The sequence below is a fragment of the Schistocerca gregaria genome, chromosome X (genome assembly GCF_023897955.1).
Source record: "Schistocerca gregaria isolate iqSchGreg1 chromosome X, iqSchGreg1.2, whole genome shotgun sequence".
NCBI lineage: Eukaryota > Metazoa > Arthropoda > Insecta > Orthoptera > Acrididae > Schistocerca > Schistocerca gregaria.
In genome coordinates, this window is record NC_064931.1 from 873,688,726 (window position 1) to 873,707,078 (window position 18,353).

General features: G+C 39.9%; 1 protein-coding gene across 4 annotated transcripts in view; it reads right to left on the reverse strand.

Moving 5' to 3' along the window:
• LOC126298564 (F-box/LRR-repeat protein 6) overlaps positions 1 to 18,353 on the reverse strand; it is a 220,137-nt gene that overhangs the window by 137,616 nt on the left and 64,168 nt on the right. For all 4 annotated transcript variants that reach the window (XM_049989926.1, XM_049989928.1, XM_049989927.1 and 1 more), the window contains exon 4: positions 8,675 to 8,844. In XM_049989926.1, coding sequence (XP_049845883.1) covers positions 8,675 to 8,844 — 170 coding nt within the window. The remainder of the gene's footprint in view (positions 1 to 8,674; positions 8,845 to 18,353) is intronic.

Below are 18,353 nucleotides of genomic sequence, written 5' to 3' on the forward strand. Positions count from 1 at the left end.
TTTTCCTAAAGCCGAACTGATCATCACCTAGCGCATTCTCAATTTTCTTTTCCATTCTTCTGTATATTATACTAGTAAGCAGCTTCGATGCATGAGCTGTTAAGCTGATTGTGCGATAATTCTCGCACTTGTCAGCTCTTGCCGTCTTCGGAATTGTGTGGATGATGGTTTTCCGAAAGTCAGATGGTATGTCACCAGACTCATATATTCTACACACTAACGTGAATAGTCGTTTTGTTGCCACTTCCTCTAATGATTTTAGAAATTCTGATGGAATGTTATCTATCCCTTCTGCCTTATTTGACCGTAAGTCCTCCAAAGCTCTTTTAAATTCCAATTCTAATACTGGATCCCCCATCTCTTCTAAATCGACTCCTGTTTCTTCTTCTATCACATCAGACAAATCTTCACCCTCATAGAGGCTTTCAATGTATTCTTTCCACCTATCTGCTCTCTCCTCTGCATTTAACAGTGGAATTCCCATTGCACTCTTAATGTTACAACCGTTGCTTTTAATGTCACCAAAGGTTGTTTTGACTTTCCTGTATGCTGAGTCTCTCCTTCCGACAATCATATCTTTTTCGATGTCTTCACATTTTTCCTGCAGCCATTTCATCTTAGCTTCCCTGCACTTCCTATTTATTTCATTCCTCAGCGACTTGTATTTCTGTATTCCTGATTTTCCCGGAACATGTTTGTACTTCCTTCTTTCATCAATCAACTGAAGTATTTCTTCTGTTACCCATGGTTTCTTCGCAGCTACCTTCTTTGTAACTGTTTTCCTTCCCAACTTCTGTGATGGCCGTTTTTAGAGACGTCCATTCCTCTTCAACTGTGTTGCCTACTGCGCTATTCCTTATTATTGTATTTATAGCGTTAGAGAACTTCAAACGTATCTTGTCATTTATTAGAACTTCTGTATCCCACTTCTTAGCGTATTGATTCTTCCTGACTAATGTCTTGAACTTCAGCCTACTCTTCATCACTACTATATTGTGATCTGAGTCTATATCTGCTCCTGGGTACGCCTTACAATCCAGTATCTGATTTCGGAATCTCAGTCTGACCATGATGTAATCTAATTGAAATCTTCCCGTATTTCCCGGCCTTTTCCAAATATACCTCCTCCTCTTGTGATTCTTGAACAGGGTATTCGCTATTACTACCTGAAACTTGTTACAGAACTCAATTAGTCTTTCTCCTCTTTCATTCCTTGTCCCAAGCCCATATTCTCCTGTAACCTTTTCTTCTACTCCTTCTACTCCTAGCTTATTCCTAATAAGCTATCAAATAATGACTTCCTTTGGTTTGTAGTGATTCAGTGGCTGTTCATATTTTGAGAATAATCTTAAAGCAGTTGAGATACATTAGAGGTCTTACTATTAACAATATAAACAATTATGACTTAATTCAGTCCTTATGTGTAGCATTGATTAATGTATTGATGCATTACACTGTACATCACTCAGCCTTAGTGTGGCACAGAAAGGAAGGAGGCAATCAGCCATGAAAATCTGTGACCACTTCACCCACTAATGTGAAGAACCTACGAGGTAATTTTATTATCTACAAACACAAACTGAAATCATATTTACTTGGCAACAATCCTACTCCATAGAAGAATTTATGCATTATGTAATATGAAAGAGAGAGAGAGAGAGAGAGAGAGAGAGAGTGAGTGAGTGAGTGAGTGAGTGAGTGTGAGAGTGTGTGTGTGTGTGTGTGTGTGTGTGTGTGTGTGTGTGTGTAAGTAATGGTGAAGGGGGCAGAAGAGGGTGGGAAGGGCGGGGATGGGGGGGGGAGGGAAGGAGGGAGGGAGGGAAGGGGAGAGAGGGGGGAGGGAGAGAGACTGATCACAAAGTTAAATAGAAATTTATTTACTTATTTATTTAACCTGAACTGATTACAGCTATCAGGATCTCTCTTACAATGGACTAGGATTTCACATAAACAGTACCTTCTTTTCTACATCATAGTTACCTAAGACATAATAATTTTAATATAACAAATAGTATTATAATGATCTGAGTGTATATAGTGACAATGTGAACAAGTAATACTGACCATGAACTAATAAAGTTAATACTGGCAGTACTTGTACTACTGCTGCTGCCGTTAATAGACAGTGGTTAGCACATTGGACTCGCATTTGGCAGGACAATGGTTCAAACCCGCATCTAGTCATTCTGATTTAGATTTTCTGTCATTTCCCTAAAATGCTTCAGGCAAATGCTGGGGTAGTTCCTTTGAACGGGCATGGCCGACTTCCTTCACCATCCTTCCCTAATTCGATGGGACTGATGACCTCGCTATTTGGTCCTCGCCCTCAGATCAACCAATCAACCAACCAACCATTAATAGTGATGATGATGATGATGATGATGATGATATGATAATAATAATAATAATAATAATAATAATAATAATAATAATAATAATAATGAAAATACAAGGGTAATCCCAAAAGTAAGGTCTATCATTTTATAAGTACAGAACTCTGTGTGGCAGTTGGTCACACTGTTATGATGAGTGCTTCATGAACTGTGTGTAAACATGAGCATGCCGAGCTGAGGTGCTCAGTCTTGGCTTGGCAGCTGTTGAGAATGGAGCTCCCATTGGATGTTACCACAAAGTGCTAATTGCACTCAGTTATTCGGTTTTTGAACGCAAAGGGCACTGTGCCGACTGAAATCCATCACCAATTGATGGAAGTGTATGGTTAGTCATGTATGGAAGTCTAAAATGTTCGTAAGTGGTGTAGAGAGTTTGCAGCTGGTAGCTGGTCGGACCGAAATTCACAACGAACAAAGGAGCGGGAGACTGTCAATTTCTGAGGAGACAGTGTTGAAGGTTGAGCAAAGCATGCGTGAAGATCAAGACCAAGCAACAAGCGTGCCAGTGGCGGCATCCTTCTTCGCCAAAGCTGCAAAAATTAAACAAACACAGCCTGCCGGTAAAGTCATAACAACCGTTTTTTGGGATTGGAAAGGGTTATTGTTGGTCGACTTTATGGCCACTGGGACCACAATTAATGCTGACAGGCACTGTGAGACTCTTAAAAAAACTCAAACGCGTGATTCAGAATCGGAGAAGAGGAATGTTGAGCAAGGGCGTACACATTCTCCATGGCAACGCTCACCCACACATCGCTCGGCAAACCGTTGCTCTCCTGCAACAGTTTCAGTGGAACATAATCACCCACCCAACCACTCACCCACCCTATAGTCCTCACTTGGCACCCAGTGACTATCATGTGTTCCCTATGTTAAAAGAACATTTGGCTGCAAAGCAATTCAGCTCCGACGACGAGGTGAAAGAAGAGGTTCATAATTTTCTGAACAGCATTGTGGCAAGCTGGTATGACATGGGCATACAAAAACTGCCACAGCGTCTACAAAAATGCATCGACAGAAATGGTGATTATGTTAAAAAATGGCTAAATGTTCAAGCTGTAAACTGATGTAAACCATTGTAGAAATAAACAGGTCTAGTTACTTATAAAAAAATAAGAGACCTTATTTTTGCGATTACCCTCGTAATAACAATAATAACAGTGGCAGATATGAAAAGAATATATAAGTGTACAAAACATGTTTTCTAATATACTGTGTTCTGGGGAAAGGAAATTTAAGGAAACTGCGCAAGCTAAGAATACTGGAAAATGAAGAAGATCTGATTGGAAAGAAGGATTTATCCAAGGGTTACAAGTGCATACAGGGGCATCCTTATTGTTGCTTTAGCAGACATATCATTAACTGTCTTCTGAAGTTGGAGGCAGTTCCCTAATATACTGCAAATGGTTATTCCCAACTCAGGTTTCTGCTACACAAGATATACAATGGTGGTAGCAGAATTATCACACTGTTTTCTTCAAATATCATTTCTCTAAACCCAACAGAGTTTTGCAATAACAGCATCACTTTTCTTCCAAAGATTTCCATTAAATTTCTCCAAACACCTTTATTAAACTTTTTTATGGCCTATAGCGTCAAAACTGAATGCATTTGGTGCCACGTCTACTTGATAAGAACTCCAAAAGATGGAGCAATACTGTTTTAATAGGTCACACTAATATTTTCTAAGCATTTGTTTTTGCAGATGCATTGTTGTTTCCTAGAATCTTTCCAACATCTAATTTCTGCATCTGCCTTGGCAACTAATAATCTTACATGCTCATTTCATCTCATGCCACTTCTTAGCATTAGCCTTAAATATTTTTAAAATGATGTGACACACTCCAGATATTCAACATTAATCTTATGATCAGATACAATCAGGTTCTCTCTCTTTGTTACAGGCATTATCTAGAATGCATTCCCATTTAAAGAAAGCTACCATTCAATACATATGTGGAAACTTTGTTCAAGTCTTTCAGTTCAATGATTACCTAACAACAATATAAATCTCTAGACAACAGCACCGTCAGTGAATAATTTTAGAATACTACTGACCTTATATGATACACCATGTATGTATTTTGAGACTATTGGAGGTCTTATCATGCTTCCTTTGGGCACAAATGATGCCACTTACATTCCTATTGATCATTTTCCATTCATTATAACTCACTGAGTTTCATTTGTGACAAATTCATCAAGCACATATTTGAGAGCACTCTGTATGATCATATCTTGGTTATCAATACACTCATTAAAGAATCGAACTCTCATGGATAAAACAGCTTCTAGCAACTGGTTACTTTACAAATGAATTACTGTGTTAAACATCTGACTTTTAGCATGTAAGCGAAAAAAAAGTTTAGAAAATATTTGTTGTTGTTGTTGTTGTTGTTGTTGTGGTCTACGGTCCTGAGACTGGTTTGATGCAGCTCTCCATGCTACTCTATCCTGTGCAAGCTTCTTCATCTCCCAGTACTTACTGCAACCTACATCCTTCTGAATCTGCTTAGTGTATTCATCTCTTGGTCTCCCTCTATGATTTTTACCCTCCACACTGCCCTCCATTGCAAAATTTGTGAGCCTTTGATGCCTCAAAACATGTCCTACCAACCGGTCCCTTCTTCTTGTCAAGTTGTGCCACATGCTCCTCTTCTCCCCAATTCTATTCAATACCTCCTCATTAGTTATGTGATCTACCCATCTAATCTTCAGCATTCTTCTGTAGCACCACATTTCGAAAGCTTCTATTCTCTTCTTGTCCAAACTATTTATCATCCATGTTTCACTTCCATACATGTCTACACTCCATACAAATACTTTCAGAAACGACTTCCTGACACTAAAATCTATACTCGATGTTAACAAATTTCTCTTCTTCAGAAAAGCTTTCCTTGCCATTGCCAGTCTACATTTTATATCCTCTCTACTTCGACCATCATCAGTTATTTTACTCCCTAAATAGCAAAACTCCTTTACTACTTTAAGTGTCTTGTTTCCTAATCTAATTCCCTCAGCATCACCCAATTTAATTTGACTACATTCCATTATCCTCGTTTTGCTTTTGTTGATGTTCATCTTATATCCCCCTTTCAAGACACTGTCCATTCCGTTCAACTGCTCTTCCAAGTCCTTTACTGTCTCTGACAGAATTACAATGCCATCGGCGAACCTCAAAGTTTTTATTTCTTCTCCATGAATTTCAACACCTACTCCGAATTTTTCTTTTATTTCCATTACCGCTTGCTCAATATATAGATTGAATAACATCGGGGAGAGGCTACAAACCTGTCTCACTACCTTCCCAACCACTGCTTCCCTTTCATGCCCCTCGACTCTTATAACTGCCATCTGGTTTCTCTACAAATTGTAAATAGCCTTACGCTCCCTGTATTTTACCCCTGCCACCTTCAGAATTTGAAAGAGAGTATTCCAGTTAACATTGTCAAGAGCTTTCTCTAAGTCTACAAATGCTAGAAACGTAGGTTTGCCTTTTCTTAATCTTTCTTCTAAGATAAGTCGTAAGATTAGTATTGCCTCACGTGTTCCAACATTTCTGCGGAATCCAAACTGATCTTCCCCAAGGTCCGCTTCTACCAGTTTTTACATTCGTCTGTAAAGAATTCGCGTTAGTATTTTGCAGCTGTGACTTATTAAACTGATAGTTCGGTAATTTTCACATCTGTCAACACCTGCTTTCTTTGGGATTGGAATTATTATATTCTTGTTGAAGTCTGAGGGTATTTCACCTGTCTCATACATCTTGCTCACCAGATAGTAGAGTTTTGTCATGACTGGCTCTCCCAAGGCTATCAGGAGTTCTAATGGAATGTTGTCTACTCCCGGGGCCTTCTTTCGACTCAGGTCTTTCAGTGCTCTGTCAAACCTTTCCCGCAGTATCTAATCTCCCATTTCGTCTTCATCTGCATCCTCTTCCATTTCCATAATATTGTCCTCAAGTACATCGCCCTTGTATAAACCCTCTATATACTCCTTCCACCTTTCCGCCTTCCCTTCTTTGCTTAGAACTGGGTTTCCATCTGAGCTCTTGATATTCATACAAGTGGCTCTCTTTTCTCCAAAGGTCTCTTTAATTTTCCTGTAGGCAGTATCTATCTCACCCCCAGTGAGATAAGCCTCTACATCCTTACATTTGTCCTCTAGCCACCCCTGCTTAGCCATTTTGCATTTCCTGTCGATCTCATTTTTGAGACGTTCGTATTCCTTTTTGCCTGCTTCATTCACTGCATTTTTATATTTTCTCCTTTCATCAATTAAATTCAATATTTCTTCTGTTACCCAAGTATTTCTATTAGCCCTCATCTTTTTACCTATTTGATCTTCTGCTGCCTTCACTACTTCATCTCTCAGAGCTACCCATTCTTCTTCTACTGTATTTCTTTCCTCCATTCCTGTCAGTTGTTCCCTTATACTCTCCCTGAAACTCTCAACAACCTCTGGTTCTTTCAGTCTATCCAGGTCCCATCTCCTTAAATTCCCACCTTTTTGCAGTTTCTTCAGTTTTAACCTACAGTTCATAACCAATAGATTGTGGTCAGAGTCCACATCTGCCCCTGGAAATGTCTTACAATTTAAAACCTGATTCCTAAATCTCTGTCTTACCATTATATAATCTGTCTGATACCTTTTAGTATCTCCAGGATTCTTCCATGTATACAACATTCTTTTATGATTCTTGAACCAAGTATTAGCTATGATTAAGTTATGCTCTGTGCAAAATTCTACCAGACGGCTTCCTCTTTCATTTCTTCCCCCCAATCCATATTCACCTACTATGTTTCCTTCTCTCCCTTTTCCTACTGACGAATTCCAGTCACCCATGAACATTAAATTTTCGTCTCCCTTCACTACCTGAATAATTTCTTTTATCTCATCATACATTTCATCAATTTTTTCATCATCTGCAGAGCTAGTTGGCATATAAACTTGTACTACTGTATTAGGCGTGGGCTTTTGTCTATCTTGGCCACAATAATGTGTTCACTATGCTGTTTGCAGTAGCTTACCTGCACTCCTATTTTTTATTCATAATTAAACCTACTCCTGCATTACCCCTATTTGATTTTGTATTTATAACCCAAAATATTTGTAATTATGCTTAAAGTTTGTTGAAAATCATTACCTGCTCTCACTATAGAACACTGTATAAATACAGTCTGGGTAATTTCCACTCCTGAATTGTGTGTTGCACAATATGATTTTTCTGGTACATTCAGTGATATATGTAGATCCTGTCTGTGAAGAGTGTTGCAAATATACTTAGTAGTAAAGAAGTAATAAATAAAAACATCATGGCTGAGGTTGAAGTTTTATCGCATGCCATTTTAAGCAAAAACTAGTTTTTTAATCAAATAAATGTTTATGTTGTCATATATCATGAACTGTGTGTTGTTCAATGATATCATCTTTCAGATAAATTCAGTGGTACATGCAGATACTGCCTGCAAACTTTGTTGCAAGGAGAACTGGTAGTAAAGAAGTAATAAAATGACATGTGCGATGCTGAAGTCTGCATGAAAAGTTAACATGTAGTAAGTGATAAACTCTTTTCTTGTAGTAATTTTGTGGGGCATGTCAGCAAGTAAAAATTTAGTAAATGTTTGAAATTTTGTTGTGAAGTTTGTTGGAAGCCACTAAATGCTCTTATTTTCAATTATTGGGTTAATATAGTACAGACAATTATGTGCCATCAGTTATGCTGCTTCAAGAAAAACATGCAGTTTATAACTGTAAAACTTGTTTTACTGCATTAAACTTTTAACATTATACCTCTTAATGAGTACATCATGACAACAATTAAAAATTTTAAATTTGGTCAATAATTACATGAAATATTGAAAATAAAATTTTTGTGTCCCTGGAAGCCATTAGACAATTAACCTGCAACTGGCACTGCATTTCAGGACAGTGGCTTAGTAATACAGATGAGATACATTGTCGAACACCTTGCAGAAATCTAGGAAACTGGAATCTCCTCGTTCATCTGCATTTATCATTTGCAAGGTATTATGTATGGATAAAGCATGCCATGTTTCTCATAAGTGCTTTTTCTTGAATTCATGTTGATAACATAGAATATTGTAAAATCTGTATAACGTCGAATATTGTAAAAATCTGCATACAATGATAATGTAAAAAAAAAAAAATAAATAAAATAAAAAAATAAAAAAAACACAAGCCATAACAGTTTTCTAATGACAGCACAACAGAGTATTTACAAAGTAAATTTTAAAGTAAGATTGTAAAGGGTTACGTACAACTGTCCTTGAAAGATCAACTCTTGACAAATTAGGTAAATTAGTTGCAACATATGCTAGATTTGCAGGACTCAGTCTTGTCCAGCCCGACAATGACAAACTTTCCAGTCTTTGACAACTTTCACATATAGCCGCCAGCACATCAGTTACATTTACAAGTTTCCAATCACCTGCAAAACAACGTTATGAGATATTTGCAAATGAACAGTGTTCTTTAGCATGTATTTATTTATTCATTCTGTAAAATCTGTTATACATACAATGTATGACAGATGTTGTACAATGTTTTAGAGTGCATCAATATTACACAGTTATTCTTGATTGCTACCCTTATAACCAGACATACTGTTAAAAATTTTTCTTAATACAAAAGATTGACAGTTTTTTGAGTGCATTTACTTCATTGGTGCTCTTTATAATTTCTGGAAGCTTACTGTAGAATATAACTGAATGGTAAGCACCCTTTTGACACAGAGTTATGCTGCAACACTTTATATAATTATTTTTCTTTAACCTAGTATGGTACTCATGCACTGCAGTATTTGGGATCAAGACATTATCCTTCTTCACCACACTTTTCCTTACAAACAGTACAATTTCTAAAATGTAAATGGAGGGAAGAGGAAGAATATTTAAATATCTAAAAATAGGCTTACATGAACTTTCATTGTCAGATTTTTTTATTATTCTGATTATTTTCTTTTGCTTCCTGAATGTTGTTAAGGCATGAGGAGGATTCCACCAAAATATAACGCCATACCTTAACAGTGAGTGTCTCTGAGAAAAATACACAGTTTTTACAGTTTCATGAGTTGCATGCTGGATAGCACTCTGATTACATACAACTTAGACAGCTGTACGTTGAAGGAATATATGTGAGAGTTTCATTTTAGATTTTCTTGCAGGCAAAGCCCTAGAAACTTTGTCTCAGTGATATTTTGAATTTCCTGGTTGTTAATATGAATTACTTGCTTTTCTGCATTTTTATTTTCCTGGGTCTGACAGTGTAGCTAACAGTTTTTGTGGGTTTATGATGAGCCTTTTTCTATAGAGCCACTGGGAAATTTCATCTGTGATGACACCTGCAGAAGTGGTAAAATCTTCTATATTTTTTGCTTCAATAAGTAGAGTGGTATCATCTGCAAATAGTATTGCTTCTGCATTCTTTACACATAAAGGCAGGTCATTAACGTACTCTAGAAAAAGAAATGGTCCTCAGATAAAGCCTTGGGGTACCCTGTGTGACAGTAAGGATGGCTCTGAAAGATAGTTCTGTGTCGTGTTACTGTGCTCATGTTTGTTCTGTGTAATTTAATATCAATTACTAAAGTAAGAGTTCGGCCATTCCTGTGGCACACCGTGACAGTCAAGTTTGTTTAGGAGAAGTGAATGATCTATAACATCAAAAGCATTTGTCAAGTCTAAGAAAACACCTGAGATTTTGAAGTGTTTGTCAATTGCATTTAAGGTATGGTTGACAAAATTCAAAGTAGTGCTCTCAGTGGAATGCTGTGCTCTGACACTGTATTGGCATACAGATAATATAGTATTCTGACTGAAACATATTGCTAGCAGAGCTACAAAGAGTTTGATTTGTATAATGCTGCCAACCGGTTACAACAAAATTCAACATGAGCTGATTTTGGCACCAATTGTGGGTGTCTTCTTTGGAAAAAAAAAAAAAAAAAACTTCTGGCTACAAAAGATTAAAACACTATTAAGATAGAGGGAAAACCAAGACTACATGGTTATTATGCTGAACAAATTTATGATGTGACTATACTCACATGCAGTGACAGTTAAAACAAATTTACAAGCAGAATACCCTTGTCCTATAAAATAACTTCTTAAAATCATATTTAAAACTAATACCTGTAGTTCTTATATAGTTTTAAATATGATTTTAAGACAGTTTACATGATGAGAGAATTTTGCTCATAAATCTGTTTTCAACTGTCACTACATGTGAGTATACTTAACTCATAAGTTTGTTCAGCATAATAATAACTAACTATTCTTGGCTTTTTCCTCTTTTATATAGTGTGCAGCAATCAGTCGTCCTTTTTTTGTTGGTTTTATTTGGCAAATCCAGATTTCAGCTACTGCCTATCCATTATCAATGCACTATTTTCTAGTATCTCTCTCTCTCTCTCTCTCTCTCTCTCTCTCTTTTGTTTTGTGGTTTTAGGGCGCACAACTACAGTGGTCATTAGTGCCCAGACTAAATTATGAATGCATTGCGAGGCATAATGTTCAAACAGCAACTAAAAAGGACAACACTGTAAAAGGCACATTAACAGGCAAGAGATTAAAAGAAAACAGCAGAATCAAATGTCCTTAGACAGGTTTGTCAAGTGGATAAAACGAAGAACGCGAGCAGCTGCTCCTGGTTAATCCGCTAAAATTTCATCCAGAGTACATGGCAGTCCAAGATCAATGCACAGTGTATTAAAATTCGAACAGGATGTTAAAATGTGGCGTACCGTCAGCAATTGCCCACATGGGCAGAATGGCGCCGGTGCAGCCGTCAGCAGATGGTGGTGGCTGAACCGGCAGTGTCCAATCCGTAACCGGGCCAAAACGACCTCCTCCCGCCAAGAAGGGCGTGAAGAGGTCGTCCAAACCGTGGGTAGAAGTTTCAAGGCCCAAAGCTTGTTTTCAGTAAGTGTAGACCAATCAGCATGCCACAGCGATAAAATGCGCTGACAGATGACCCTGCTAAAATCAGATGAAGGCACACAACCAGAAGCTGTCTGAGGCTGGAGAACCACAGCCTCGGCCATGGCATCTGCAGCTTCGTTCCCAGGGTTACCGACATGGCCAAGAACCCACATAAAGGTCACCGAAGAACCGTCATCTGCCAGCTGCTGAAGAGAGCGTTGGATCCGGTGCACAAAAGGGTGAACCGGATACGGATCACTGAGGCTCTGTATGGCACTCAGGGAATGAAGTTTGACAAACCGTGAGCGGTATACTGAAGCTGGGGTAACCTCCTTTGGGAGTGAGCTGAGGTCAAGGTGAACGTGAACCTGAGCCTGAAGCCAAAGTGGCGTTTGGCTCTCGCCATTTTCTAGTCTCGATACATGTCAGTTACCTGTTGTTCTGGTATCAGTCACAATTCTTTGAATACAATATTCAAGAATAATATGTTGAAAGCATACTATATGAACTGTGACTGACGCCCCAACAGGGAACTGACATGTTTTCACAATATATATAAATGACCTAGTAGATAGTGTCGGAAGTTCCATGCGGCTTTTCGCGGATGATGCTGTAGTATACAGAGAAGTTGCAGCATTAGAAAATTGTAGCTAAATGCAGGAAGATCTGCAGCGGATAGGCACTTGGTGTAGGGAGTGGCAACTGACCCTTAACATAGGCAAATGTAATGTATTGCGAATACATAGAAAGAAGGATCCTTTATTGTATGATTACATGATAGCGGAACAAACACTGGTAGCAGTTACTTCTGTTAAATATCTGGGAGTATGCATGCAGAACGATTTGAAGTGGAATGATCATACAAAATTAATTGTTGGTAAGGTGGGTGCCAGGTTGAGATTCATTGGGAGAGTCCTTAGAAAATGCAGTCCATCAACTAAGGAGGTGGCTTACAAAACACTCGTTCGACCTATACTTGAGTATTGCTCATCAGTGTGAGATCCGTACCAGATCGGGTTGACGGAGGAGAGAGAGAAGATCCAAAGAAGAGCGGCACGTTTCGTCACAGCGTTATTTGGTAACCGTGATAGCGTTACGGAGATGTTTAGCAAACTCAAGTGGCAGACTCTGCAAGAGAGGCGCTCTGCATCACGGTGTAGCTTGCTCGCCAGGTTTCGAGAGGGTGCGTTTCTGGATGAGGTATCGAATATACTGCTTCCCCCTACTTATACCTCCCATGGAGATCACGGATGTAAAATTAGAGAGATTCGAGCGTGCACAGAGGCTTTCAGACAGTCGTTCTTCCCACGAACCATACACGACTGGAACAGAAAAGGGAGGTAATGACAGTGGCACGTAAAGTGCCCTCCGCCACACACCGTTGGGTGGCTTGCGGAGTATGAATGTAGATATAGATGTAGATGTATCAAGACTAGAAAATAGTGCAGTGATAATGGCTAGGCGCTAGCCAAAATCTGGATTTGCCAAATAAAGCCTACAGAAAAAGGATGACTGATAGCTGTGCTCTATAATTTATAAATAATATCACAGTCACTGAGTGTACCACCTTTCCTATGGAAGGTAACCTGATGAAGATTTTAATGGTTTTGCGCTCTAGGTACCTGTTTTTTGTTTTTCCTGATGAAGACACCCACAGTAGGTGTCAAAAACAGGTCAAGTTAAATCTTGTTTAAAATCAGTTGGCTGTATTACACAAATTGTATTCTTGTATGGTTGCTGCCACACAGCCATGTTTAAAATTTCTGGCAAGATTTGTTCAATAATTTTTTAAAAGCCAGATAATAGTGCTACAGGTCTATAATTTGACATTTCCTGTGAGTCTCCTTTCTTATATAGAGGGCTTACTTTAGCAGTTTTTAGAACATCTGAGAAAATGCCTTCTGACACTAAAGAACTGTGTATGTCTAATATGGGTGTGAGAATACAGTTCGCTGACAATTTTATCATGTGATCAGGGATTTCATCAACACCAGGTGAATAACTATTTTCAATGAGCTCTGTGCACAGCTACATCTACAACTTGTTAGTCACATTTAAAACAATAGTACAAGGTTTATACAAATGAATACTGTTCTTTAATATGACATTGTGGTTTTTCCTAGAACATTTTTAGTACTGTAAGTTCAACTTCAGCAAAATATTTAACTGAGGTACAAGAGCAAATAAGGCAAAATTCTCTTCAGGAAATAACAAGGAGGAAAAAAATTTTGAAACCACTTGGCTGATTTATCCTCTTTCTTGACTTTCAGTGATTGATAGATCATTTTTTCAGAACACTCTCTCTCTCTCTCTCTCTCTCTCTCTCTCTCTCTCTCTCTCTCTCTCTGTGTGTGTGTGTGTGTGTGTGTGTGTGTGTGTGTGTTCTCACTGAATGACTGGTATACAGTAGTATCTTCACAGAGATAAGTGTATTACATAGCTGTACTAAAGCTGCAATGAACATGGACACTATCTGATCTACGAATCATTGAAATACAGTGCTCACTTTGTAGTGTGATACAAGTAGGCTCATACTATAGCAACAGTTACATACTGAAGCAACTAAAGGACAGTCAGCTAGATGAACACATGAGACTTCATTCTTCACTGACATGTCTATGACTTATATGCTTTGGGCATTACAGACAAATAAGATTTTCTCTGGTTCTTTGTATTTAAGACAGACAACCTGAGTGTCTAACATATTTATGAAGTAAATTAAATTTGTTAGAATTTACAGTGTGCATCAATTTGTTCACTAACATAGCACATACATAAAGTTGAATGACAGTCCAATTCTAGAAAACAATGTAGTCTGCAGTTTGGCTAAACAACTGTTATTTGGCAGGGCTTAAATTTAATAACATCATTGTCATTGATACAAAGCTCTGGAACTTAATATAATGCAGAGATGAATAAATGAAAAAGGTATTAATTTCATGGAATTTTGTTTCTAGTTTATATTATTGACAGGTGTTGACAGATGTGAAAATTAACGAACTATCAGTTTAATAAGTCACAGCTACAAAATACTAACACAAATTCTTTACAGACTAATGGAAAAACTGGTAGAAGCCGACCTCGGGGAAGATCAGTTTGGATTCCATAGAAATGTTGGAACACGTGAGGCAATACTGACCCTACGACTTATCTCGGAAGAAAGATTAAGGAAAGGCTAACCTACATTTCTAGCATTTGTAGACTTAGAGAAAGCTTTTGACAATGTTGGCTGGAATACTCACTTTCAAATTCTAAAGGTGGCAGGGGTAAAATACAGGGAGCGAAAGGCTATTTACAATTTGTACAGAGACCAGATGGCAGTTATAAGAGGCGAGGGGCATGAAAGGGAAGCAGTGGTTGCGAAGGGAGTGAGGCGGAGATGTAGCCTCTCCCCGATGTTATTCAATCTGTATATTGTAAAGGAAACAAAATAAAAATTCGGAGTAGGTATTAAAATCCATGGAGAAGAAATAAAAACTTTGAGGTTTGCTGATGACATTGTAATTCTGTCAGAGATAGCAAAGGACTTGGAAGAGCAGTTGAACAGAATGGACAGTGTCTGGAAAGGAGGATATAAGATGAACATCAACAAAAGCAAAACGAGGATAATGGAATGAAGTCGAATTAAATCGGGTGATGCTGAGGGAATTATATTAGGAAATGAGACACTTAAAGTAGTAAAGGAGTTTTGCTATTTGGGGAGCAAATAACTGATGATGGTCAAAGTAGAGAAGATATAAAATGTAGACTGGCAATGGCAAGGAAAGCTTTTCTGAAGAAGAGAAATTTGTTAACCTCGAGTATAGATTTTAGTGTCAGGAAGTCGTTTCTGAAAGTATTTGTATGGAGTGTAGACATGTATGGAAGTGAAACATGGACGATAAATAGTTTGGACAAGAAGAGAATAGAAGCTTTCGAAATGTGGTGCTACAGAAGAATGCTGAAGATTAGATGGGTAGATCACATAACTAATAAGGAGGTATTGAATAGAATTAGGGAGAAGAGGAGCATGTGGCACAACTTGACAAGAAGAAGGGACCGGTTGGTAGGACACGTTCTGAGGCATCAAGAGATCACAAATTTAGCATTGGAGGGCAGTGTGGAGGGTAAAAATCATAGAGGGAGACCAAGAGATGAATAAACTAAGCACATTCAGAAGGATGTGGGTTGCAGTAAGTACTGGGAGATGAAGAAGCTTGCACAGGATTGGGTAGCATGGAGAGCTGCATCAAACCAGTCTCAGGACTGAAGACCACAACAACAACATTATATTAATGAACTATTTCTTATAACCTAGCACATACCACACATACTTGCAAATACAGTGGCAAAAATAACTGGTCAATTAATCAAGATATCGTCGTGTGCTCTGGAGAGAATGCACTGTCTGGAACAGCTTGGAAGACAACTGTTTAGAGAGATGAACAAGGCATCAACTGGAAACATTATGGCAGAATACAAGATATCTCAAATACTGGGATCCCAAGAATCACCAGTGTTTGGTGTTAGTGATCATTTAGATATGAGTCTTGCTAGTAAAATGTCTCAGCAGCTTATTTGTTGAGGACGAACCTTCACTGATTTTTAAAATGAAGTGTTGAATGGTCGCTAGGCCTGTACAAAATAGAGGTCGCCACATGAGCACTGCACCCACATGATGAACAGAGTGAGCGCCAGGCATTCTTCATCACTCGCTATTCACACAGTTCGGTCTCATTCATTTCCAAGTGGGTGAGCATTTGGTGAGTGCAACCTAACAGGCACATGGACCCTTCCGACCAAGGAAACATGACAGTTCACTATGTCATCACTCAGCACCAGGCCCACAGAAGAGAATCGAACCTGTACATTATTACAACTTTTTAGTCTTTGTGCACTCATATGTTTTCTGTCTGGCTACACAGGACGCACAAGTGGCTGTGTGGTGGGTTTGTGGGGTTGAAGGGACCAGACTGCTACGGTCATTGGTCCCTTTTTCCAAAACTTCGAACACCCACACAGAATAAAAACGAACAATGGAGAAGACAACAGACGACACATGACAAGAAAGACTCAGACAGAGACCATACAAAACGAATTAAAATCACAAAGAGTGTGACAGTAGTTGGCCGACCATAGAAACAAAAAGGAAAAGGCAACCACCTAGAAACACACTAAAAAATAACCCAGTCTAAAATCATAGGCCAAAGGCCAGACTCAAAACAAAAAAAATGACAAACACTCAGATTAAGTGATAAAAGCCCCCTGCCCGACAAAAACGCTACACTAAGCCTGCCATGGCAGTGACATCTCTTAAAAGGGTAGGGAGTGTATCAGGCAGCGCAAACGTCTGCCTGAGCACAGCTAAAAGGGGACAGCCCAACAAAATGTGGACCACAGTCAGAGCGGATCCGCAGTGACATAAAGGTGGGTCCTCATGGCACAATACGTGGCTGTACATCACCCGGGTGTACCCAATGCGGCCGCCAGAGGACAACAGACTCCTTGCGAGCGACCCGCGAGGAGGAGCGCCACGCACTGGGGGGGGGGGGGGGGGGGGGGGTGTTCCAACACAATTTCCTTGGTCTTAGAGGTCTTTTTCTTCGACTTCTCTCGCTGCTCCTTGGGTTTAACTGGCTGGGAGGGCTTCACCGATTCAGGCTCTGGGACGGAGGAGGATCGCGAAGCCCTACAACCAGCTGCCTGTGGGCACTTATGCCACTGTCGGGTGTCATCCTTGCCACTTGTGGAAACTTGGGAAGGGAGGGACCCAAGAGACACCTTGCAAGCAAGAGGAGCCGATAAAGTTGGACACTTCTCCAGTTTAGAAGCGGGGACGGACGTCCCTGATTGGGGGGAGGGGGGGGGGTGTTGCTCCCGAGGTAGGCGGCGCAGGAGTAACAGGGGGCGAGTTGTGCCCCCCATGGGCAAGGGGGCATGCGGAGTTGTACGGCTCAGTGATTTGGCTGGAATTCGCGAACTGTTGGGGTGAACACGGTTGTTGTAGCAGTGGAATATGAAGATGTCATTCAAGCAGGATGTAGACAGTCACATTTCCTCTTAGCCTCAGTATAGGTCAGTCGGTCCAGGGTCTTATATTCCATGATTTTTCGCTCTTTCTGTAAGATCCTGCACTCTGGCGAGCAAGGTAAATGATGCTCTCCACAGTTGACACAGATGGGAGGCGAGGCATATGGAGTATCGGGATGTGATGGGCATCTGCAGTCTCGACATGTGAGGCTGAAAGTACAGCGGGAAGACATATGGCCAAACTTCCAGCACTTAAAGCACCACATCAGGAGAGGGATATAGGGCTTGACATCACAATGGTAGACCATCACCTTGACCTTCTCCGGTAACGTATCACCTTTGAAGGCCACGATGAAGGCACCGGTAGCAATCTGATTATCCTTCAGACCCCGATGAACACGCCGGACAAAATGAACACCACGACGCTCTCAATTGGTGCGCAGCTCATCATCAGACTGCAAAAGAAGGTCCCTATGGTAAATAATACCCTGGACCATATTTAAACTCTTATGGGGTGTGATCGTAATAGCAACATCCCCCAACTTGTCACAAGCAAGTAACCTTCGTGACTGGGCAGAGGATGCCGTTTTTATCAGTACTGACACAGAGTGCATTTTGGACAAGCCCTCCACCTCCCCAAACTTGTCCTCTAAATGCTCGGCAAAGAACTGAGGCTTTGTGGACATGAAAGACTCCCCATCAACCCTCGTACAAACTAGGAACTGGGGCGAATAACTGTCACTGCCATCCTGAGACTTACGCTCCTCCCACGGTGTGGCCAGGGAGGGGAACGTTTTCGGATCATATTTCTGAGCGTTAAATTGAGCCTGAGAATGCTTAGAGACTGCTGGCGGCTGGCCACCAGTGAGAGATGATGTATCACGCTTCATTGAGGGTCATCCCCACTCAGACCAAGGGCCCTCCCCACGGGTGCCACCCAGCCTCAGCAAGGGCCACCTGGCAGGATGGCCATTGCCGGGAGTTCCGATGCCCCAAAGAGATAGGCATC